Source organism: Panthera leo, chromosome A3 (assembly GCF_018350215.1).
Source record: "Panthera leo isolate Ple1 chromosome A3, P.leo_Ple1_pat1.1, whole genome shotgun sequence".
Lineage (NCBI taxonomy): Eukaryota > Metazoa > Chordata > Mammalia > Carnivora > Felidae > Panthera > Panthera leo.
Window position 1 is genome coordinate 90367318 of NC_056681.1, and position 24467 is coordinate 90391784.

Genomic DNA, 24467 nt, shown 5'->3' on the forward strand with positions numbered 1-24467 from the left:
AAGCACTAGTAAGGAAGGGAGAAGTACTGATGTAAGTCCCTCAGGAATCAGGAAAAAAAGAGCTGTCTGCTCACTGAGTGTCAGGGGGTATGGAAGGATGGGACTAGGAGGGTGGAAGGCTGGATTCCAGACACACACAGGAACCCAGAAATTAGACACACACAAAGCCCATTGCTCCTCGGTCTGACTCGTATCTGCTTTACAGATCTCATACAGATAGGACTTAAACCCTAAATGGACTTTTTAAACTTTTATTTATTTATTTTGGGAGGGAGAGAGGGACAGGGAGAGGGACAAAGCGAGCAGAGGAGGGACAGAGAGAGAGGGAAAAAGAGAATCCCAAGCAGGCTCCACGCTGTCAGCACAGAGCCCGATGTGGAGCTCAAACTCACAAACCACGAGATTATGACTTGAGCCGAAAACAAGCACTGGACACTCAACCAACTGAGCCATCCAGGCACCACCTAAATGGCTTTCTTTACCTCTCCAGCTCCTTATTATCCCAGAAATGTCTACAGCCCACTCCCAATCTGAATGCAGCTTGACTTCTTCCCAAAGTATCCCCTTCCTCCAAGAATACCCAAAGACTACCAGGCCTGCCTCCAGAGGGTTCAGACCCTGAAGAGTCAGGGAGGAAAGCTATACAATATGCCTCACTTATCCTCAATAAAGGAACTTTTGCAGGAAGGTAACAGGTACTTGAGTGCAGCCCCCAGCCCCATACTCAAGAACTACAACCTTCCCAGTGCTAGCAGGAGTCCTACTTAACAGCCTGTTTGAAGTTCCTGCCGGTTCCTCCCCATGAATCAACTGCAAATCTCTGGCACTAGGACCCTGCAGACAGGGAACCCTGAGCCTGCGCTCTAAAGAGAGAGATGCACCATTTCACAACTTCAGCAAAAGCCAAGGCAGCCAACAAAGCCACAGCCACCTTGGCTGTGCTTGGATTCTGCCTTTTGGGCAGCTCACCAGCCACTCCCCAGAAGCAGAGCATTCTGTCCTTTCTTTTTAAATCCACGTCATCATTTGATCATAATGGAAATCAATCTCCTCAAGTCACCACGCAAAGGCGTATCCATAGCAACCACAAGAGGAAGGACACGGAAATGATGCTCCAGTGGCTGCAGCAGAAAAAGGTAAGCCTGTTTCTCTTCCATTCATGCTATCCCACCATTCTCCCCCTTCACTCAAGGGCATCTTACCTGCAAATTCTATCACACTAAAGGGGATAACATAAAAGGCGAGTGTTAATAATCTATGCTATTATGTAAGGTTATATAGGTCTGTCTACTCCCATATGTGGCAGAAAAAAAATTCTCTTTTTCTGGTTGATGGAGACAATTCTCTTTTACATATTCACTGTCTCAGGTGACAGAATCTCTGCCTGCAATACCTGTCAAATCACTATCAGTTACTTGTCTTTCTAGTCAGGATGCTACTCTCATTCAAGGATTTCAGAGTTTCCTACCTATTTGTAAAAGGCCAGTGGCAACACTGACCCCACTTCCCTGCCCACCCATGCCACAGTCGTGCTCAAACACTGGCCAGGTAAGACTTGCTCTTAGCAGCCCGAGACTCTAGCCCCTCTAGGTCCAGAAAACTGGGGGCTGGGATTAAATTTCTGCCTTCTCTGGTGCCTAAGAGGAAGGAATGCCATTTCAGCAGAGGTAAGAGACTCATCAAATATAAACACTACTAGGCCTAAGTAATCCTCCATGCCTTGATTTCCCCTTGTGTAAAATAGAGACAACAACAATACCTTTCTAACAAAGTTGTGAAAATTACACGAGGATGTCTTTAGAGCATTTAGAAGAGCACCTGGTATGGAGCATCAATAAATGTCAGCCATTATTATTATTATTATGAGAAAGAGGAAGGAGAGGCCTACAATGCAAGATTCAAGTTCAGATTCTCTTGAAGAGAATATCAGGTCTACTCTCTTTCCCTGCCTCTGCACAGTTATTTCAAGCTTCCCTTACTAATTTCAAGTCCTATTCCTATTTGAGCCCACACCAGCACCCACTCTCCTCAGCAAATAATTCTGCTGAAAAAGAAAACTGAACCTGTTAGATAAGAATTCCTTTGCAAATTTAGATACATCTGCAACCATCATTGCCTTTCTTCCTACATTCTTTCTTCTGTCGTTCCTCTTTCAAAGAAAATGATGTCCCATTCTTTTCAGAGCCAACCCTTCCACCCTCCTCTGAGGACCTGATTTAGCAATCATATTTTTTTCTCCTACCTTCAACTGCACCCTATCTACTAGCTCTTATACAGGATCAGGTAACCTATGCTCAAGACTCTTCTAGGAAAAACTGTCTCTAGTCACCGCTACCTCTTCCATGAGATGCCACCATCTCTCTCCCTTCCTTCCCTGCCAAACTACTCAAAGTGAGTACACCCTCCCTGTCCTCCCTTCCCATCCACTCCTCAATCTGGCTCAACCTGGCTCCTGTCCCTACCACTTCTCGGAAGCTGCTCACACTCCATAAGTAGAAGAGCCTTGGTGATCCAACAATCCAGTCTCAAGGCACATTTTCCAAGCTCGTCTTACTTTGACTTCCCTGTAGCAACTGAAGCTGCTGATCTTCCTGGAACATTTTCCTCTCCAAGCTCCCTGGACAACATTCTCTTACCTTGCACACCAATCCTTCTTGACTCCTCTGTCACCTTCAGCCTCCTATAAGCATAGCCAGGCTCATCCATTCCCGCAGCATCAACTCCCACTTACACCTACTGCCTCAGGCACAGATTCTCTTCAGAACCTCAGACCCACACTTCCACCTGTTTGCTAAGTGCCACAGACCCAAGTTCAACATAACTTAAAACACAGTTGGTGGGGCGCCTGGGTGGCGCAGTCGGTTAAGCATCCGACTTCAGCCAGGTCACGATCTCGCGGTCCGTGAGTTCGAGCCCCGCGTCAGGCTCTGGGCTGACGGCTCGGAGCCTGGAGCCTGTTTCAGATTCTGTGTCTCCCTCTCTCTCTGCCCCTCCCCCGTTCATGCTCTGTCTCTCTCTGTCCCAAAAATAAATAAAAAAACGTTGGGAAAAAAAAAAACAACACAGTTGGTAACTTCCCCCTCAAAAAATATTCTTTTTCTATATTCCCTTTAAAAAAAAAAAAAAAAAAGGATTTTCTTTCTTTTTTTTTTTTTTTTTTTTTTTTGAGAGACAGAGAGAAAGAGAGAGAGAAAGAGAATGAATGAGCAGGGACAGAGGCAGACTCTTAAGCAGGCTCCATGCCCAGTGCAGAGCCTGAGGCAGGACTCAACACAGGACTCTTGACTCAGGGCTTGATCGTGAGATCATGACTTGAGCCAAAATCAAGAGTCAGATGCTTAACCCAGGCACCCCTATATTCCCTCTTTACTACTGGCACCACCACTCACCCAAAACAGAAGACCAAGTCATCCTTAACAACTCCCTCTTTTGTTCTCAACAACCAGTTAATCATTATGTTAGGTTGACTGTCTCCACGGTTTCTCTCAGATCCATCCCCTTACCATCCCCACTAACCTAATCCTTACTTCAGTCTTAAGCCATGCCTATGTTATTACAAGAGTCTCCTACTAATGTCCCTGATCCAGATTCTCCCCTTTCGGTCTACTTCCTCAGTTAGCTTCCCAAAATAGAATCACATCATCTCCCTGCCCACAAAACTGAATCTTCTGAGCACAGCACTATAGACCATTAAAAACCTGGCCTCATTACATCTAGTCTCATCAATAACCTCTCCTTTGATCCCAAAGTTCGTATATTCCAGCTACATGGATCTACTTACCTTCCCCCCTTTGCCTCTATAAATGCTGCAAATGTCACCAAGGCCATTCTCTTTTCTCATCATTAAGGCTCAGCTCTATTATCATCTCTTTCCTGAAGATTCCCAATGTCTCCATGTAGAGCTAGCCATTCCCCCCTGTGCCCTCACACAGCACTTTGGACAGATCTCTATCACAACACCACATTTTTATCAAAATATTGTCTCTCTTATCCCATCACGAATTCCTCCAGGGAAGGGAGTTTTTATTCATCTCAGTATCCTAAGCACTGAGCACAGAAGACATTTAATGTTAAATACAAGCCTGTACCAACACCAGGCTCTAGGGATATAAGCTGGCTCTGTCAACTTTCCCAGAGTAGCTTACCCTAAAAAGACCCCCACCATGGAGGAAATTAACAGTCATGCACACACGAACCCCAGCAGATGTACTCTTTCCTCTCCAGATAGGAGCCTAAGAAACTAAAAATGTAGGGACAGCCCCAGGTCCTATGAAATTTGGCAATGACACTAATTCTCAATCTCACATGCTTCCACAGTAGGAGGACCACAGAGAGACCTCTAGGCTCTAGCGCAAGTGCAGATCTGGGAAAACAGCTTGAGTGAGGCTCTGCGGGTGACAAAGGTCTAGTATTTGCTTAAGAGAAACCCTCAGGGGATATGTAGGAGCTTCAAGAGGTCAGAATGGACACTCAATTTGGCCATCAGCCAAGTGCTACTGGTACTAGCCTGAACTTCAAAAAAAAAAAAAAAAAATGATATAAAGCCAAATCCAGAGTCTCCAGGATGGCAAGGACCCTAAGGTAGATTTCAATCAGTCAACTGCTCAGCACTTACCTCCTCAGGGATGTGGATCCAGTTCTCATTTCCCTTAGTATGGGACAGACACCCAAGTCCCCACAGTACCACCAGTAGCTGTAGACAGGCCAAGCAACCTGGGAATCCTCTACTACAATCCCTCTCAACCCATAACTCCAGGCAGCCACTAGCAATGACAGAGAAGGTAGAGTAAAACATAGAGTGGCAGTTGTCAATGGTAGTATGAGTCTCCTGAGTCTTTTGAATTCTCTGTAACAACTTCTTCTCCTTTGTATCCTCATTGTCAGTCAGGCCCAACTTAACCAATTCTTCCTTAGTATTGCCTCCTGCATCCTTCTTTTTTCCTCCATTACCATTGTCACCACTTTGGTCACCATTTAATAGCTTTGAGAATTAAGGCAAGGCATTTTCCCCCTTTGGCGCCTCATCTGTAAAGCAGGATAACAGCTGCTCTGCCCACCTCACAGGACTATTAAATAAAATGAGATCATGCCAGTGGAAGGTTCTGTAATCTGTAAAATCTTATACACAAATATAAGGCATTCCTCTATCATCAACATAAGTCCTCTACTACTAGGATGTGAAGTATATTTGGCTCCCTGCCTCTCTCCTTCTCCATTTCCAACCACATTATATATCACAGTAACACGATGATGCACTCTAAAATATTTTGTCCATATACTCACCTGCCCCAAATCTTTCACTGACATACCATTTCTTACTTAACCAAACAATCCTGGCTCTGACATATGCAGCGTCATCTCTGCACCACTGGCAGCTGCTTAGGATGCTTTCCCTAGTCTTGCAAGCCCCACCCAGCCTTCAAAGGCTAGCCAAAACCCCACTAGACTCCATGCAGAAAGACTAAATTTAAAAGAGGGATTTGAGGGGCACCTGGGTGGCTCAGTCGGTTGAGCGTCCGACTTTGGCTCAGGTCATGATCTCGCAGTTCGTGAGCTCGAGCCCCGCATCGGGCTCTGTGCTACCAAACAGCTCAGAGCCTGGAGCCTGCTTTGGATTCTGGGTCTCCCTCTCTCTCTCTCCCCCTCCCCTACTCATGCTCTGTCTCTCTCTGTCTCTCAAAAATAAATAAATGTTAAAAAAAAAAATACTAAAAGAGGGATTTGAAACAATGACATGGAAGAATTAAGAATAATTCAGCAAATTTGGGAGGACAACCATCATCTAATACTTTAAGAGTAACCTTTTTAAAGGGGGACTGTACACTTTTTTTCTGTTCAATTCTAAAAAATAACCTAGTACCAACAGGATGGAAGTTGTAGAGATGTATTTCAGTAAGTTGAAAAAGTTCCTTATTAAGCTATCTCAGGATGAAATGTAGTAAATTCCCCATTATTAGAAAATGTTCAAGTCCAAACTGGCCATTTGGGAAGGATATTTTAGATGGACTTCAACTATCACAAGGGTTACTGAACTTGAATCACAAGCATTTTAGATCTGAAAGGAACCTTAGTACTCTTCTAGTCCAGCCTCCTATTTTACAGACCTGAACAGGTGAAGGGGCTCATTCAAGGCAGCAAAATTTATGTTACAAAGCAGGAAGCAGAACATGGTCTCTAAATTTCAATCCAGTGATCAACACCCTTGCTACTGAAAGTGTGGTCCATAGAGCAGCAGCAGCAGCATCACCTGGGAACTTGTTAGAAATGCAGAAACAGGGGCACCTGGGTGGCTCAGTCGGTTAAGTGTGGGACCTTCAATCATGACTCAAGTCATGATCTCATGGTTCAGTCTGTGAGATCCAGCCCCAAGTCAGGCTCTGTGCTGACAGTGTGGAAACCGCTCGAGATTCTCTCTCCCTCTCTCCTTGCTCCTCCCCTGCTTGTGCGTGCTTAATAATAATAATAATAATAATAATAATAATAATAACAATAGAAAGAAATGGAGAGCCCCCTGGAATCTGTTTTTAACAAGACCTGCAAGTCTATGAGCCATTAAAGTTTGAAAAGCACTGACCTACACAGTCCCTTCCAAACCCTGATTTTCTAATTCTGGAACTGCACTTCCTAAACTATCTCAGATGTTAAACAGAGTCAGCACCCAAGAAAAAACAGCATTTCCCATTCAAATCTGGGAAAGTCTCCATACCATACTTTCAGTGATCTTGTTAGCATACTGAAGGCTCTGAAATATTCCAGAGGAAACTTTAACCATGAAGTTTCAAAACATATTTGAGCACATAATGCCTTAAAAGAAAAACGTTATAGTAATTTCCTTTAACATCCCAGTGGCTGAGGCTTTGGCAGTACACCGGGTAAAGAATGTCTATCTTGACCTCATCGCTCTTTGACTCTCAGTACCTTAAGCATACTGGATTAGTAAGTGGTCAACATGGGCTTGCTGTTCTCATCACTGCAATAGATGAGGGGAAGCTTCTAAATCATTGCCTCTTTAAAAACGGCGGAGTTCCTGTGTGTGTGATTTACCTGTAGTTCTGCCTAAAGACAAGAGGAATGTGCAAGATGACTTCTCAAGAGTCATGCAGCCAGTTAAGGCGGACCCCAGCAGTGGGAGGCACAGACACAACAAACCCATATCCACGCCCCCACGTTTCAGTCCTCTACGGTTTTTTTGTTTTTCTTTTGACACAAACTTCTCAACCATGTGCCCACAAGGAAACCTGTAGCTCGGAATGGGTTCAGAGGTGCCTCAGACACTCCCAGGAAAGGAGGGGGGCCCTCGCCGTTGCGGAGGAATTAGGAGGCGCCACCACTCCGACCCCGGGAGAACACCACCAGACTGAAGAGTGCAGGTGGGTCGGACAGGCCCAGACTCAGGCAGGCGCCCACCCCGCCGCGGCCCATCCCTACCGTCCCCGCTCCGCACACCGGGTTCCATGCCGCGCCCCAGTCCAGCACCCGGCCCCCAGTCCACCGCCGGGAACCTAGCGAACACGAGGGGGGCTGCGGCGGAGACGGTTGGCAGGGTGGCCGCCTCCGTACCTGTCCTGTCAGGGGCTCCGCGCCCGGCTCTGGCCCCACCACCGGCGACCGACGCCCAAGTCCTTGCCAGGCGCGCCCCGCCCGCCCCGCCCGCGTGGGCTGCCCGACGCGCCGCCCGACCCCTCGAGGCCCGCCCCACACCCTCTCGCCCCAGAGGCCCAGAGTCGCTCGGGGTTCAGGGAACACGCTACTCTTCCCCGAAAACCAGCCAGGGTTAAAAACTGCGCGCTGAGCGCAGCCGAGGAGACCTCGGTCAGGCACAAAGCTGGACACCTGGAGCGAAATACGCGCGTGCGCACTGTGCCTGGGAAGCCAACGAGGACCACAGGAGAGAGGAGCCTCTAAGCCTGTGCCCTCTGCCGGCCGAGGGGAGACAGCGCACCGGGAGTGGAGGACTCGTTGCCCTAGGCAAATGGCTCCCCGGGGGTCATTCGCTAAGCTTTTGAGTGCTAAACTGCTAATTAAAACATTAGTGGCAAGCCATATCTCATCAGTTAGCTTGAGGAAAAAAATAAATTTTGCTGCTACTCAGTGTTATCCATATGGGGATACAGGCATTCTCATGCCCTTGTTTTTTTCCCCCACAAGTTTATTCATTTATTCTGAGAGAGAGAGAGAGAGAAATCTCGAGCTGAGGAAGGGGCAGAGAGAGAGGGAGAAGATAACAAGCAGGTTCATGAAACGAACCTCGAGACCACGACTTGAGCCGAAGCGAAGAATCAGACGCTCAACTGAGCCAACCAGGCACCCCCCCTCATGCCCTTATGATGGGAATGTAAAATAATGCCAATGTACATAATGGCATTTTGGTTCTTTTAATTTAGAAAGAAAAAAAAATTAAAAGGACAAACTCCTTGACCCAATGTAGCCACTTTTTTTTTTAAAGCATTACTTTAAAAAAAAATTTGTTGTTGTTAATGTTTATTTTTGAGAGAAAGAGAGAGCGCAAGACGGAGAGGGGCAGATAGAGAGGGAGACACAGAATCCGAAGCAGAGTCTGAGCTGTCAGCACAGAGCCCTAAGAGGGGATGGAACCCACAAACCGGGAGATCATGACCTGAGCGAAGTCAGAAGCTTAACCGACTGAACCACCCGGGTGCCTCCAATGTAACCACTTCTAATAGTGTAGCCAAAGAAATGAAATAATAGGACAAGTGTTCAAAGATACTTGTGCAAGGATGTTGGGAGAGCCAGGATTTGATAGATGGAGGGTTTGAATTCTAACTGCAATTTGTGGGCTGTGTGAGATCTTAGGTGAGTTACTTAATTCCTTCCATGTCCCTGTTTCCTCACTTGTAAAATGAGAATGTTAATAATAGTATCTATATTATTAGGTTGTTAGATTAAATGAATCCATGTAAAAAGACTGAATGATAACTATTGTTTTGTTTATCTCAGTTAATCTAAGAGTGAAAACAACCTGGGTGCCTGGCTGTCTTAGTAGAGCACTTGATTTGTGGTCTCAGGGTCATGTGTTTACACCCCACATTGGGGTGTAAAGATCAAATCAATATAAACAGTATGCACTGAAAAACCTCCCTTCAAACTTAGTTCCCATCCACTCCTTCCCCCTGCCCACTACAGGTAACCCTTGTTTTTATAGTTTCTTGCTTATCCATTAAATGTTTTATGCAAATACAAACAAATTAGAATACATAGTCTTACTCCTCCCATTTCTTACGCAAAAGGTAGCATGCTATATATACTTGTACCTTGGTTTCTTTACCTAATATATCCTGGAGATCTTTCTAAATCAGTAAATAGAGATCTTCCTTATTCATTTTTTTCAGCTGCATAGTACTCTATTGCCTGGATATACATAATGTATGAACCAGCCTCTTCTGGGGGGGATACTTTATTTCCAATCTTTTGCCAGTTGCAAACAAGGCTACAGTGAATCACCTTGTACACATGACACTCCGTATGTGAGTAGGTATATACAGATAGGATAAATCTGTATCAAATAGTAAGTGCATCTGTAATTTTAGTAGAAATGGCCTCCATTCCCTTCAATTAAAGAGAAATGGCATATGAAAATAAATTTAAAAGGCACTGTATGCACATACTTTTTCTTGTGGTAACACATACATAAATTCAACCCTTTTAACCTTTTTTTTTTTTTTTTTTTGAGAGAGTGCAAGTGGAGGAGGGGCAGAGGGAGACAGAATCTTAAGCAGACTCTGTGCTCCTCATGGAGCCTGATGAGGAGCTGGATCTCACAACCATGAGATCATGACCTGAGCTGAAATGAAGAGTCAGATGCTCATTTTAGCCATTTTTAAGCATACAGTTCAATGGAACTAAGTACACTTACATTATTCTGCAACTGTAGGAGCCAATGGCAGTCTACCCCAAAATGTGTCACTTTGGCATGCAGCTTATTTCAAGCTAAAAATAATCAAGGCCCAAAAGAGGAAGAAACTTTGACCTCCCATCTAACTGCTTAAAAGAACTTAAATAGAGGACCCTCTTCAGGAAGAGAGCTCTCACCATAGATAACTACATTATAATATTAACTAGGGGTGGTAAATAGGGAGGAACCTGGCACTGCCTGTTTGATCAAAGTCTCTTCTATGTCCCTTATCTCTCTCTTTTTTTTTTAAATGTTTATTTATTTTGAGGGAGAGATGCAGAGTGTGAGTATGGGGGGGGGGGGGCAGAGAGAGAGGGAGACTCAGAATTTGATTTTCTCCTATTAATCTGTCCCACGTCAATTTAATTCTTAGATCAGCTAGAATACTTTTGAAGTGTAAAGGAAAACCAGCACAACCATCACCACTATCCAAACTCAGAAGTAAAAATGAAGAAACAGGACTACATCAAACTCAAAGCTTCTGCACAACAAAAGAAATAATTAACAAAATGAAATGGCAGCCTACAGAATGGGAGAAAAGTTTTGCAAACCATATATCGAATAAAGGGTTAATATCCAAAATATACAAAGAACTAACACAACAACAAAAACAATATGATTAAAGAATTTCCAGAAGAACTAAATAGAAAATTTTCCAGAGAGGGCAATAAAAATGACCAACAGGCACATGAAAAGTTGTTCCAAATCACTAATCACCAGGGAAATAAAAATAAAAACCACAATGAGGTATCACTTCTTATCTGTTAAAGAAAATGCTATCATTAAGAAGACAAGAGACAATAGGTGCTGGTGAGGATGAGGTGAAAATGGAAGCCTTATAAAACCTGTTGGGGGGAATGTAAATTAGTCTAACCACGGTGAAAACAATATGGAGTTTCCTTAAAAAATTAAAAACAGATCTACTGTATGGTCCAGCAATTCTACTTCTGAGTATATACCCAAAGAAAATGAAAACAGGTTTTCAACAAGGTATATGTACACCCATGTTTATCCCAACATTACTCACAATAGCCAAAATAATATGGAAACACCCAAACATCCATCAATGGATGAATGGATTACTATACGTATGTATGTATGTATGTGTGTATATATATATATATATATATATATATATATATATATGTATTATACATATACAGATATGTGTAGGTATATATCTAGATAGATAGATAGATAATTAAATATTATTGAGCCATGAGAAAAAAGGGATCTCTTGCCATTTGTGGCAACACGGATGGACCTTAAGTACATTATGCTAAGTGAGATAAGTCAGATGAAGAAAGACAAATATAGTATGATATCATTTATATGGGCAATCTAAAAAAGTCAAACTTGTGAAAAAAACAAAGTAAAATGGTGGTTACTACAAGATGGAGGATAGGAAGGATAAGATCAATGGTGTTTAAGGATATAAACTTGTAACGAGTAGAAAACAAGTCATAGAAGTCTGATGCATGGTGTGATGGACATAGACAATAATATTGTACTGTAATGATGTGATAAATATTGCTTCAATGGCAGCCATATTACATATATAAATATATCAAAGTAACACACTGTACACGTTAAACTTATAAAATTTAACGTGTCAGATTTATCAAATAAATAAATAGAAATACAGGAGACATATATATCCTCAGATTCAGGAAACCCAAGGGATTCCCACCAGAACAAACAAAAAGAAATACACATCTGGATTAAAAGTAGTGAAACTGTAGAAAAGCAATGACAATAATAAAACCATAAAAGGAGCAACACAGAAAAGGCATTTCCTACAAAGTACTGTTAGATTAACATCTGATTTCTCATAGCAGCAATGAAAGCCAGGAGACAAAGAAATTATGCTCAGCGAGATAAAAGACAATACTTGTCGGCTTATAATTCCTTAGCCAGCAAAATGATCCCTCAAAAATGGTGAAATAAAGACATTTTCAAGCAAATAAAACTGAGACGGTTCTTTGGATCCCATATGAGCTTTTTATTGCTGCATAACCAATTACTACTCAGCGGCTTGAAAGAACACGGGTGCTGTCTGTTTCTGTGGATGTGGAGCCTGGGTACAGATTAGCTGGATCCTTTATTCAGGGTCTCACCAGGAGGAAATCACCATGTACTGCAGGGGTGCAATCTCATCTGGGCTCCGGGTGCTCTTCCAGACTCACTGGGTATTGGCAGAATTCAGTTCCCGAGGAATGGCCCTCTCCACAATGTGGCGATTTATTTCTTCATGGTAAACAGGAGAGTCTTTCTGGCTTCTGGGAAAACCTAAACACTTTTAAAGGGCTCACCTGATTAGGACAGGCCCACCAAATTTCAAATAGGCAGGTTGAAATTTTTTGACTAACCACTAAAGGACATAAATAGATTGCATACTTTCAAAACAAGAGAGGGAATCCACAAATGGAAAAATCATTGCACTGTACTCTAAGAGGCTCCAACCAGCCTTCTTTCCCTCCCTCACTCAGGGTCATACTCAGATCACAGTCTGGTGGCCCTCTCAGCTTCTCCCAGCTTCCTCCCCATTTTCTCTTGCAGCCATTTCCCATAATAGCTTTCTTGAACATTCAATCCTAACTTGGCAACTGCTTCTCAGATGACGTCCATGGATTAACACAAATCCCCAATTCATTGTATAAAATGAATAGATCCATGACAGCAAAACCAGACAATGGCAATATAGGCAAAGAAAAGTACAGGCCAGGGGCACCTGGCTGGCTGAGCTGGAAGAGCGTGCAACTCTTCCTCTTGGAGCAGTGAGTTCAAGCCCAACGTTGAGTGCAGCGATTGCTTAAATAAAAGTTTAAGAAGAAAAGTATAGGTCAATCTCATTTATGAACACAGTACAAAGTGCTAAACAATAATGAGCATGTTCAATTTAGCAATGTCTATGCAACACTGCGACCAGAAATGCTAGGTGGCTTCTGGGTTTACTTCAGAAATACAGGGTTGGTTTAACACCAGAATATCTATGAGGGTCTCCCAGAAAAAGAAACAAAAATTAGAATACTTGAAAGGGAAGAAGTAAAACTTATTTTTCCTTGATGGGGTGATTTTCTATGTAGGAAAACCAAAAGCACCTACAGAGAACTCATTAAAATTAGACAACTTTTCCAAGTTGTTTGATAGACAATCAGCACACAAATGTTAAAGAGCCCCATTTACAATCGTGTCAAAATCAAGGTACCTGAATTAAATATAGTAAAACTGGTGCAAGATCTTTATGGATAAAATTATTGAAAATTTGGTAAAGATATTAAAGAGAGTTAAACAGATAGGAGTATACTTGTCCAAGGTTAGGAAAACTGCACATCATAGATGGAATGCAACCACAAAAAGTATTCATGTATGTGTGTGAAATTTGAAGAGCCGATCCCCAAATTTATACAGATGAACCAAGACCTGAGGGAAAAAACAATTGGCTCCCACCACCAGAATTCACTGATCTGAATGCTTGGCGCATCATCCAGGAGCAGCTGGTTTAACGGAAATGTGGAATGATCATCTGCAGGCTCAGTTACAGTACCAGTTGAGAGACAACACTCTGGGAAGTCAGACTGCTATCCTACAGGATGTGGTATATGCTTTAATCAAGATGGCATTGTGTGGTGCTGTCTCCCCCAGAGTCAGTAAGTACATGGGTAGAAACTAAGAGGTACAGGTGGAAGTTTCCCTTCTTCCAGCACCCCTAATCTCCACTGGAAGGAGTTTTACCCCCCGGTCACCACAACGTGGGACTCTGTAGATTTGGAGATCCCAGCATCCAAGGAATGAACACTTCCATTAGAGAACTGGCAGTAAAGTAGAAGCTAAAACTGTCCCCTGGCTAATCTGAGCTCTCATGCCACTGAGGCAACAGGAAAAGGACGTGATCGCTATACTAGACAAGGTGATTGATGCTTGGAGCCAACAAACAAAAGGCATGATCAGAGTAGGGGCTGGGAATCAGGGAGGATGGCAAAGTTAGGGCTGGGGGCACGGGGGATCAGTCCATCTTGTCCAGGTTTGTTAGCTGGACCGTGGCATTCCAGAGCCTTTGGGCCACTTGAGGATCCTGAGCAGCTTTCGCGGGAAGAATTATCCTACAGGAACTGCTAAAATATTTTCCAGAAATGCCATCCAACTCCTTTGCCAAGCTCAGGTAGAGGACTGGGACTGCACCTTGTCTGACATCCTGTAGAGACATGGGAGAAGAGAAGGAGTCATGCCAAGCTGACTTTAGCCTACTGGGGACGCACAGAAGCAGAGCCCTGCCCCACCCTCTTCAGGCTAGCCAGCTCCTCCCCTACCCACCTTACAGAAGAAGTTGAAGAGCCAAAAGAGGAAGCGGTATGACCAAGAAAAATGCTTCATGATATTTGTGTACACTATACCCGGGTCCACAGAGTTCACAGTCACACCTGAAAGGATGAGACACAAGTAGAGCATGGGAAGAAAGAGTTAAGTGCGGTTCTCCAGTATGCAATAATGCAAAGATCCTACCAGGTCTGTGGGCAGACGTAACCAGAGGCTTGGGGTGGTGTCCAGGAAGTCGGTCCTCTGGAACTTACACGAATGGTAGTGTTCAAGCCAGTAAGGAGACATAAGTATTTGAAAGCATTGGGTGAACTTTAGGAGGAACATAACGGATGGTGTTGGTATTGGAAAATACTGAGAGGAAAGGGATGTTAGGAGTGATAAGAGTTGGAAAGCTTGAAAGGGAGATGTGAAGACAGACTTGAGTGAAATACAGGCTGCATAGATGAAAAATGGCAGAGATTAACAGCTGGGTTGGGGGACACTAGCCAGAACATATTGGGATGAGATGTGGACTGTTGGGAGGTGGTGTTGGGAATGGAGGAATAATGGGGTTTCATAGGCAATTACCTGTCCCTTGAAGTCTCCGGGCAAGCTCCCCAGTGAAGGAGGTCAAGAGCAGTTTGCTGCAGTCATAATTCTGGTTAAAGATCAAGGGTTTACCAGCCCCTGTCAGATGTTCCTCATCAACATACCCATGTGCATGCCGAAAGGAAGACACATTCACCACCCGGGCTGACCCTGCCCGCTGTAGGGCCCCTGGGTAGAAAGAGAACCACACTCATTCGATCCAAGTTCTGGAGTGAACTCCCATGCCCACTCCCCAACCTACCTCTCCAGGTGACTCCAAGAGAGCAGGGACCATCCAGGATTTTCAGGATAGGGTCACTGCCCACCCCCCACATTCCCCAGGCTAGGCACAGGACAGCTTAATGTGAACTGAGACTCATTTTCATTAGCTACTTTCCTAATGTTTTTCCTCCTCTTTCATTGTAGAGTTTGGACTTTTGCCTTGTTTTTCTTCCACTTGCCAGCTGGAGCTAATTTAATGGATCCTTATTTATGTTTTACCTCATTGGTGGCCAAGAGGGAAAAGGAGAGACTGGAGACATCATGTCACCTGTCTTTCACATATTTGTCACCCAAATGTTCGTTAGGTCTCTGGATTGTGGCAGACACCTAGATAGGTGCTAAGGACATAAGGGTGCTATGTTGAGTGGGGAAAGAAATGTGTATAGAGACACTTGGGAAAGTGTTAAAAAAAACAAACCACTATCTTCCAAAGTAAAAAAAAATAATAATAAATACAATAAATAGTACAAGTTAAATCTTAAAAAAAAAAGTGGGTGGGGGGCACATGAGTGGCTCAGTCAGTTGAGTGTCCCACTCTTGATTTCAGCTCAGGTCATGATCTCATGGTTCATGAGATGGAGCCCCACATCAGGCTCTGCACTGACAGAACGGAGTCTGCTTGGGATTCTCTCTCTCCCTCTCTCTCTGCCCCTCCCCCTTTCAAAATAAATACATAAACATTAAAAAAAATGTTAAGTGCCTTACTATATATATATACATAGTAAGGCACTTAACATTATATATATATATATATATATATATATATATATATATATAGAGTCTGGATTCTATAAAATACTAAAAATAGTAGTTGTCACATATGAGTTTACAGTGTTCAAAATGCTAAAACTATTTTGAGCCCTACATTTAAATTAAGAATCACAAATGAAAAATTGAGCAGGTGGTATTTAGCCAAAATTTTGCTGGAAACAGAATTATTCTTAAAGAGAACAGACCCCAAACTTTTAGGCATAGTGACATAAAGACTAAAGGGGCTCACAGCCTAACTGGAGACCGATCATCCTGGAACAATGTCAATGCAGGAACAGAGATGTGTACAAAGGCTAAGGGAGCCCCATAAATGGGAGGCTGCTGGGGGAGGTGAAGGACAAGATTCACAGCACAGGCAGTATCTGTGCTCAGTCTTGGTGGATGAACTAAATAAAGTTAGGGTAAAAGAGTGGGAGAGGACAGTGCAGATAGAGGCAACTACACGTGCAAAAAGCACAGCTGGAGGGGGGAAAAAAGTGCGGACCAAGAGCTACAGATTGTCTGCTAGAGAGAAAAGTGTGGATTAAGGAGGGGCAAAAGGCGAGGCTCTCAGTCTGCAGGGGGTCTGTAAGTGGAGATAAGGGGTTTAGAGTCTCTCCTGTAAAGGATAGAGCACCTTCCTTCCAAGGATTTTAAGCAAGTAATATGGTGAAAAGTGATTTCTAGAAGTGGCAAGAAGAAGAATAGATAAGAGAAGAAGAAGAGAAAAGACAGTTTAAGAACCTACTACTAAGCAAGGTGCAGCCAGGGTGTTAGAATTTTTGCAAAGGAGACAAAACATTCCTACTTGCAAACCCATGCAGTTTTGCCTTGCGCTTGTTCACTTTCCATTTGTGGCTAATTTAATCAGCCACTAAAGAGCCCATGAGATCCTGGCAACACAAATTGCCTCCCAAGAGGCAAACGCGTAGCTGATTTTCAAGCAGAAGAGGAGAGGGTTTTTTGTTTTTTGGGGTTTTTTTTAATTTTTTTTAACGTTTATTCAGTTTTTGAGAGAGAGACAGAGAGACAGAGAGTGAGTGGGGGAGGGCAGAGAGAGAGGGAGACACAGAATCCAAAGCAGGGTCCAGGCTCTGAACTCCCAGCTGTCAGCACAGAGCCCAAAGCAAGTCTTGAACTCACAAACAGAGTGATCAAGACCTGAGCCCAAAGTTGGCTGCTTAACCGACTGAGCCACCCAGGCGCCCCTGAGAGGAGAGGTTTTTTTTTTTTAATTTTTTTTAACGTTTATTTATTTTTGAGACAGAGAGAGACAGAGCATGAACGGGGGAGGGTCAGAGAGAGGGAGACACAGAATCTGAAACAGGCTCCAGGCTCTGAGCTGTCAGCACAGAGCCCGACGCGGGGCTCAAACTCACCGACCATGAGATCATGACCTGAGCCGAAGTCGGACGCTTAACCAACCAAGCCACCCAGGCGCCCGAGAGGAGAGTTTTTGAAATGTCATCCCTTTTGTACACTTTCAGTTTTATGTTTTGGACACATATTACCTAACCCCCCAAATTGATTTTATTTTAAAGAGGGTGCAATCCAGGAGAAAATGTTAGGAAGAAAGTGCCCACCACTCACTCTGCCCCAGCTTCCCCAGCAAGAACCCAAACCTCCTTAATTAGAAAAGATTAAAAAATCGGAAAGTCAAAGGACTTGGGTCCAAGACAGTGATGTGTTCTGTCTAGATTCCTGGGGGATATTGAGCTATTTGAGAGCAGGAAGTAGGCATTCCTGGTGTCTATATTCCTAGTGGTCTAGTGCCACCCTTAAGAAGCTCTTGTCGAGATGACTGACTCTACTGGTTTACCTAGAACTCAGAGCTGGGGGAAAGAGAGGTGGATCTTATATCCCCTTGCTGGTTATATTTTGGCCTGACCGATTTCAGTACCAGCCTCCCAGTCCTGACTTAGGTCAGGCGGGTTGCCCTGCTGTGTGCATCAAAAAGCTTACTGTGTCATCACTCAGTGAGCAGCTGAGGCCAAGGGAAGGGAAGTAGCCATTGGAAACAGTAAGCTACGAAAATGCCAGGGGAATGAGAAGTGAGGGCAGCACAGAAGGTAGGCAGCCATCCTTCCTTACCTCGGAGTAGATTTGTAAGCAGAAAGGGCCCAACATAGTTGGTGGCAAAGGTGAGATCAAGGCCCTCTTGGGTAAGTGTCTTGGGAAATCCTGGGAGGAAATGAGAACATAGGTAGTGGGTGATGGAGGGATACAGACCTAGGGCATATATTGGCATTCAGTAGAAACTCCATAGGAACATGTACGTGCAAGGATGGAGGCTATTACTCAAGGTAGGCTTTTTAGGATCACGTGCAAATTAAAGTTATTCAGCAGGGTGCACCAGTTAGGTTTGGGGGTGCCTGTTTTAGGGTCCCTGAACTGGAAAGGAGGCTCCTGCAATGTGTCTGGGGGCAGCAGTTCAAGGCATGTACCGCAGGTTCCAGCATTGTTAACCAGCAGATGTATCTCAGGACACTCCTGCAGAAGCCACCGGGAAAAGCTACGGATGGAGGCCATAGAGCTCAAGTCCACCTGGCCAAGCAGGAGGCAGTTGCTCTTCGAGGCTACTTGGATCTCAGCCAGGGCTTGCTGTCCATACTCCCAGTTACGGCAGGCAAGGATCACCCGGGCCCCACGGCGGGCCAGCTCCTGGGACACGGCCTTCCCAATACCTGTAGAAGGGCAGTTTCAGAATAGGCTAGTCTGGGGTGTGACTGAAGTGCGTGCTGGCTCTCTGGCCAGCCTCACTGGGGCTACTGGGGGACTGGACTGAGAGGCCAAATGAGGTGGCAGGATGAGAAGGGCACTCACCACTGTTGGCTCCAGTCACCACCGCTGTCTTCCCAGTCAAGTCTGTGGAGCAGTGCTGGAGGTCCCAAAGATGAGACTTATGCCAAGGCCACATACATAGTCTATGCAGGAGGACCAGAATGAGCAGGACAGAGCCAGGGCTCCCGACAAGGGTGCTGAGTAGAGACCACTGCAACATTGCAAAAACTTGCTGACCTGCTACCAGAAGTGTTGTGCCGAAGTGAAGGTAAGTTGGGGAGGAGCTAGTCAAAGCTGAGTGGGGTTGAGCAGTCAGGCTGGTGTGCTGTCCAGGACACAAAATTTAAAGAGGCAGTCACTCTCTGATTTGTTCAAGCGTCCTGTTTGAAACTGAGAGTGAACTCCACCTTCAGCTGAGTGCCTTAGTCACTTGATTGCCTCACTGCTATCCTTGGCCTAGAGTCAGTGTTCTCCTGTGTAGGCTCATAGTTGTCTACAAGTGAAACTTGGACTTCCATCCTAAGGTGAATTTATGAGCTCCAGAACTGGAGAAGCAAAATATCAAATTTCTCCTGTCTTTAATCACGGTGTGCTTAAGCAGGGCTGTCCCCTCAGTCCCCTGCTGCAAAGAGACTCTAAGTTCGTCCAGTTGAAGCAGACCCCACCTGTAGCCCTTATGTCTATTCCTTTGTAGAGAGGGAGATGGTTCTCCAGAATGCCTCTGCTGGGGAGCAACCTTGGCCCTAATGCAGGGTCTCCTAAGGGTGGAAATGGGGTTATTCCCTGGACCCAGTGTTCCATATCCTTCCAGGCCGGCAGGACAACTGCTCCTGAGTAAGCACCCTTGGAAGAAACTGACAGACATCAGGCCAACTCTTAAAGCAACTGAGGTGTTTATTCTGGCAAGTAGAAAGAAGGAAAGTACTGGCTGAGCTTCAGGACCCAGAATGGGTCAGGTCCCTGGAGAGGAGTGGCCACACTTTGGGTGTTGAATTCTTCGTTAGCTGTCTCATGGTCACCTGAGGCTTTGGGGCACCAGTCTGGATGGGGTGCTGCTGGATGGGAAGAGAGATGCTGCCTTCTGTGTCTGCCTGCTGGGGTACTGCAGATCTGAGCAGCACCTGGGTGGTTGGGTTCCACAAGCTCACACCAGGAGCCAGCTTCACTGCCTCAGGCAGCAACATGGGCTTCCACATCACCTGGGAGGTGGCCTCGAGGACTCCGGATGCCGTCTGAGGCCACCTGTGTGGATCCTGACCCTCCAGGTCCCTGGGATGAAGGCCATGCAGAGGTACGTGGCAGCGGCCTACCCACATCTCGCCCAGCAACTCAGCCGCCCCCTCCCAGCCACTGGGCCACTTGGCACCTGGCCACTGTTTAGGGCTGGGGCTCCGGGCCAGATCCTGGAGGGTTGGGTGGGTGGCAAGAAAGCGAAGCCCAGGGCTGGGAAAGGCCAACTTTGACCCAAAGCCTGGCGGCGGTGGGCCTAAGCTCAAAGAGGGGGATTGGAGAGCAGGGCCCGGGCCCAAGACATGGAAAGGAGCACTAGGCGAGAGAGAAAAGAAAACTGTCGGGGAGACGCGGACACCGGGACCCGGTGCTAGGGGTCTGGCCCGAGCCTCGGTCTTCCTGCCCCTCTTCCTCCCGCGGTAGGCTTCCGGCGGGCGCGCCTCGAAGTCTGGAACCAGAACCTCAGCCAGAGGGCGCACCCAGTGGCGCGGCAGCCGCGCGGGGTCCAGGCGCGCCCGGGCCATGCGTCCCACCCTGTAGTGACGCGCGCCCCGCAGCGCGTCCGCGCACCTAGGCTGCTGTGGCTCGAATGAGGAGGAGGGGCGGGCCACCGACATGCCCGAGTCCATGCGGGGCACTTTCTCCTTCTTGAGCTTCAGCCAGTCCCCAGCCGCGTGCGGCTGGGCGGTGCAATGATAGAGGTCCTCCAGCGAGAACTGGGAGCTGCGGGGCGGTACCCTCTGGGCCGAGGCCTGGGTGCTGGCTACCTGGGACAGATCCGGAAAAGGTGGGGGACTGCCGTCGAGCGCCATCTCCACCGACAGCTGGCTGCTCGAGTTCAAGGATCCAGCCGAGGACTGGTGGTCTCCGGCCTGGACGTCCAGTTCCTCTAAAAGGCCCTCGGTCCCTGTCTCCTGAAACAGCTCTGGGGTAGGTGGGGGGCCCGGAGTGACTCGCAGCTCTGGAGAAGGCTCCCAAGATTCCATCTGCTCCTGAGAGCCTCTCGCCGTCCACGATCTTCCTAAAGAGATCTGGTCCACGCTCCCTCGGTCCTAGGGATATACACCGAGGTTAGGGGTGGAGGGTGGATAGTGACACATCGGAAAGGGGAGAGAGGAACTAAGGGTGGGGGAGTCCAGAGAGGCCGTGAGGAGAACGAAGACGCAGCGGCGGCGGCGAGGCGCAGAGTAGGGGGATGAGGGGCGGAGGGAGCTGGGGGCTGGGCTTACTTCGCCTTGGAAGATCTCCTCCAGCCCCACAGAGGCGGGCGCTTGCAGCACGGGCACTGATCCCTGAGCCCAAGCATCCGTCGTGCATGCCAAAGGTTCCTCGTCCTCGCCCCACGTGGGGTCCTCGGCCACCGCAGATTCTCCCTCGTCCCTGGCCAGGAAGCGCCACTCGGTGATCTGCAGCATCGCCTCCCGGGCCTGACTGATGGTGAATGGAATGCACTACGGAGGCGAGAGAGGGTCTTAGCCCAGTTTGGGGGGGCGGGGTGGAGATGGTCTGGAGAACCCCCATCCAGACCCACCTGCTGGGTCAGGTAGACTTTGAAAGCAGAGTCCATGACTCGCGTCATCAGATCAGCCAAGATGTCCCCCACAACATCCTCTCCCTCCTCGAGGGCCGTGAGCGCCATCCATTCCGCTTCCGTGAGCCGCCCAGGCACGATGTCCACCTGTGGTACCTGAACCGTAGGCGGTCGCGCCTTTTCCGCCTTGGATCGGGTCACCCCGCGGTCCCGGATCTGCCTCTGTGAGGAAAGAACGGGGCAATCAGGGCAGGAAACCTGGAAAAGTGGAATGGAGACACAGCTATAGGCTAGGAAGAAGCTTTCTCAAGTTGTCCAGTAGGAAGGAAAAGCCTTTTGAAAGGAACAGTCAGTCCACTAAGAGCCTACGATGTGTCAGATGCGTTTTTAGATGTTTGACCTAGCTAATTTAATTTTCTTAACAGCTCACTAAATCCGTTTTACAAAGAAACTGAAACAACACAAATTAACCATCACTTGCTTGAGATTACAGAGTATACCCAAACTATATATAGCTCTAAGGACACAGTCCCTGCTATTGGCACTAGTTCAAAAGGTTCAAAGTTCTTGAGAGTTCAAAGAACTTAAGGAGTCAATAAATGGTTAGTGCTCTTTAGAGCCTCCTCCCTCCCCTAAATCAACTTAGATCCTCATTTCACAATATACATCTAAATAAACTCCAGATGAATTAAAGGATACACACATGCAAATGAAATAAAAATATAAGCAAAAAATTAAATGTAGGAAAAAATAGGTTAAATTGTCATACAATTTCCGGGCGAGAAAGACCTACCGAAGCATAAAAGCTATGTAAGAAATAATAAAGAAATAGCTATATATATATATATATATATATATATATATATATATATATGTATATATATGCAAATTTTTTCCTATACATATTTTAAAAACACTCCTAAGTACAAGCTGACAGTAGTTACCATTTACTGGCACTTAAATGTTTCATTTACATACAATCCACTCAAGTCTTACATTTTTAGACTACTTGCTATTTTTATCCTCATTTTACAGAATTTGCCCAGATTACACAGCAAGGAAGTAGTGGAGTCATAATTCATATGCAGGTCTGTCTGCCCCTAGAGCCTGACTTTATCCTGCTTTCAAAAAATTGCAATAAATATAAGAAAGGATAAATATTCCCAAGTATACTAGAAACTCATATAAAAATAATAAAAAGCCTAAGACCCAAAGGATAAGCAAAGGACATAACATTTCACAAAAGTGGAACTGCAAATGACTAACAAACATTTGAAAAGGTGTCCAATCTTCCTTCCTTTAAGGCATATTCTGAAGTGAAAATCACAATATATCCTTCAGTACTCTCTGAGCTGTCATTTACAATAGCATAATATTTAAAACATATTTAAAACATATGTGTAACAAAAAGAATATATGGTTAATTGTGTGCCCTCTATATTATGGAATATTATGCAATGATTAAAGATAATCTTTAGGAAGAATTTACAATGGCACATGAAAATACTTATGATGTAATGATACATGATAGAAACAGGATATAAAATGACATATCAATATCATCTCAGTTGTATAAACCATTATGTGTGAAAGAAAAGGAAAACACCAAAACTGTAACAGTGGATATGTTTATTTCTTGTGCTCTTCTCTATTTTATAAGTTCTCTGTACTATAATGAGTCTTTATCCTTTTATAATCAAGAAAACGCCACGTAAAAAGAAAAAGATTGGTTCCATAAATTCATTTTAGGGACATAAGAAATTTATGAGCAGATTCTTGGGAACCTTCTCACTTTCCTTCAAGTCTCTCTGAACTTGGTTCTTTCCAAAATTTACCTCTAAATGTAATCTTCCCAAATCTTTGCCTCCTCACCCCAACCTTATTGCTTCATACCAGATATCCTCCCAAATTCATTCTCCCCCAAATCTGGTGTTTCCTAAACCTTACACTGAACCTCAAAATCCCTTAAGTGTCATTTCCCTTCTCTGCTGGTGAAAACAGCCCTGGTGGCAAACCCAGGGAATAACCCACAGCCCAGACCAGGCTTGGCCAGAGCAGGGCACGTAGGATCCGGAGAGGAGAGTCTGTTTCTTGTATTTACCCTCCCAGTGTTTCATGGGTGGCACCGGTGATAGTGACCGTGCCTAGACATGGCCTGACCAGAGGGGCTAGAAATATTATAGCACAAAACCTCCTCAAATCTGTTTTATTTAAAGTTTCCTTGGCTTTTAAACAATTTGACTTAAAAATTTTTTTTAATGTTTTATTTGTTTTTGAGAGAGAGAGAGACAGAGCATGAGCGGGGAAGGAGCAGAGAGAGGGAGGGAGACACAATCTGAAACAGGCTCCAGGCTCTGAGCTGTCAGCACAGAGCACAACGCGGGGCTCAAACTCACAAACCCTGAGATCGTGACCGGAGCCAAAGCCGGACGCTCAACTGACTGAGCCACCCAGGCGCCCCATAAACAATTTGACTTTTAAGTGCAGCCTCAGAGTTGTTTAATCCATTTCTTTCTCTTAAAAATCCTTGAAAGGGAGTTTATTTAGCAACACCTCTCCCCAATGCCTGACCAATTCTGGTTTATCCATTTGAATGGGTACCTCAGTATAAGAGACTTATTACATGCATTAGCTGCTTCCAAAAAGCCCTATTCTTGGGCTCTGCACCACCCATTTGACTTTTTCCTTCAGGTTCCGACTGTGGCAGAGCGTGTTAGCGTGCGTGGTGGAGATGTAGATTTTTCTGCCCGAGACTGATGTGGCTTCCTTGGTCACCACGAACGCTCCCATGGTGGGCCGGCGCCGACTAGCGCGGAGCCTACCCCATGCATGGTTCCCGCCACCGAACTTAAAGGCCGATTCCGGTGCTCCAGCGCACCCCCAGACGAGCTGAAGCTCACCGAGCCTTCGTGAGCCATCGCCGCAGCGGTCGCTCCAACTCCGGGGTTTCAAGCAGCTTCCCTGCCTTGCTGCCGCCGCTCTTGCCTAACCGTCGCCCTAGCAACGGCGCCTAGCACGGAGAGGCTCACCCCTCGCAGGCAGACTCGCCCCGCCCACGGTTGCCCTGGCAACCGCGCCGCGCTCTGTACGTTT

General features: G+C 45.7%; 3 protein-coding genes across 9 annotated transcripts in view; all 3 read right to left on the minus strand.

Annotated features, from left to right (window-relative positions):
* Positions 1 to 7639, minus strand: part of DCTN1 (dynactin subunit 1) — a 30937-nt gene extending 23298 nt beyond the window's left edge. For 4 of the 5 annotated variants that reach the window (XM_042932755.1, XM_042932754.1, XM_042932753.1 and 1 more), the window contains exon 1: positions 7561 to 7639. The gene's annotated coding sequence lies outside the window, so the exon portion shown is untranslated. Of the gene's footprint in view, positions 1 to 7428; positions 7509 to 7560 lie in introns of those variants that run through there. The other variant, XM_042932759.1, reaches the window with a different exon arrangement.
* Positions 7640 to 11609: 3970 nt separating this feature from the next.
* On the minus strand, positions 11610 to 19402 carry LOC122216226 (retinol dehydrogenase 12-like). Of its 2 annotated transcripts, XM_042932769.1 has the most exons (6): positions 18656 to 19402; positions 18277 to 18516; positions 17924 to 18013; positions 14801 to 14989; positions 14228 to 14334; positions 11610 to 14108 (listed from the first exon to the last, which is right to left on the minus strand). In XM_042932769.1, the coding sequence occupies exons 1-6, from the start codon at positions 18831 to 18833 to the stop codon at positions 13920 to 13922; spliced, it is 993 nt and encodes a 330-aa protein (XP_042788703.1). In that variant the 5' UTR covers positions 18834 to 19402; the 3' UTR covers positions 11610 to 13919. The 2 variants fall into 2 exon arrangements, with proteins under 2 accessions (XP_042788703.1, XP_042788704.1); XM_042932770.1 differs by lacking the exon at positions 17924 to 18013.
* An 85-nt stretch (positions 19403 to 19487) lies between these two features.
* On the minus strand, positions 19488 to 24383 carry CA3H2orf81 (chromosome A3 C2orf81 homolog). Of its 2 annotated transcripts, none has more exons than XM_042932761.1 (4): positions 24275 to 24383; positions 21375 to 21596; positions 21073 to 21294; positions 19488 to 20895 (listed from the first exon to the last, which is right to left on the minus strand). In XM_042932761.1, the coding sequence occupies exons 1-4, from the start codon at positions 24290 to 24292 to the stop codon at positions 19549 to 19551; spliced, it is 1809 nt and encodes a 602-aa protein (XP_042788695.1). In that variant the 5' UTR covers positions 24293 to 24383; the 3' UTR covers positions 19488 to 19548. The 2 variants fall into 2 exon arrangements, with proteins under 2 accessions (XP_042788695.1, XP_042788696.1); XM_042932762.1 differs by having other exon boundaries at positions 24197 to 24279.
* Between the last annotated feature and the right edge of the window lie 84 nt (positions 24384 to 24467).

What these genes read in the sequence shown, in the direction of transcription:
- LOC122216226 (XM_042932769.1), bottom strand. Translation starts at nt 18,833, where the DNA reads ATGTTGCAGTGGTCTCTACTCAGCACCCTTGTCGGGAGCCCTGGCTCT. An exon ending in TAACAATGCTGGAACCTGCG is followed by an intron (nt 18,014 to 18,276) that starts GTACATGCCTTG and finishes ATTTCCTCCCAG; the next exon opens with GATTTCCCAAGACACTTACC. An exon ending in GCTTACAAATCTACTCCGAG is followed by an intron (nt 14,990 to 17,923) that starts GTAAGGAAGGAT and finishes CTTTCTACCCAG; the next exon opens with GGGCCCTACAGCGGGCAGGG.
- CA3H2orf81 (XM_042932761.1), bottom strand. An exon ending in AAGTCTACCTGACCCAGCAG is followed by an intron (nt 21,295 to 21,374) that starts GTGGGTCTGGAT and finishes TCGCCTCCGTAG; the next exon opens with TGCATTCCATTCACCATCAG. An exon ending in AGGAGATCTTCCAAGGCGAA is followed by an intron (nt 20,896 to 21,072) that starts GTAAGCCCAGCC and finishes GTATATCCCTAG; the next exon opens with GACCGAGGGAGCGTGGACCA.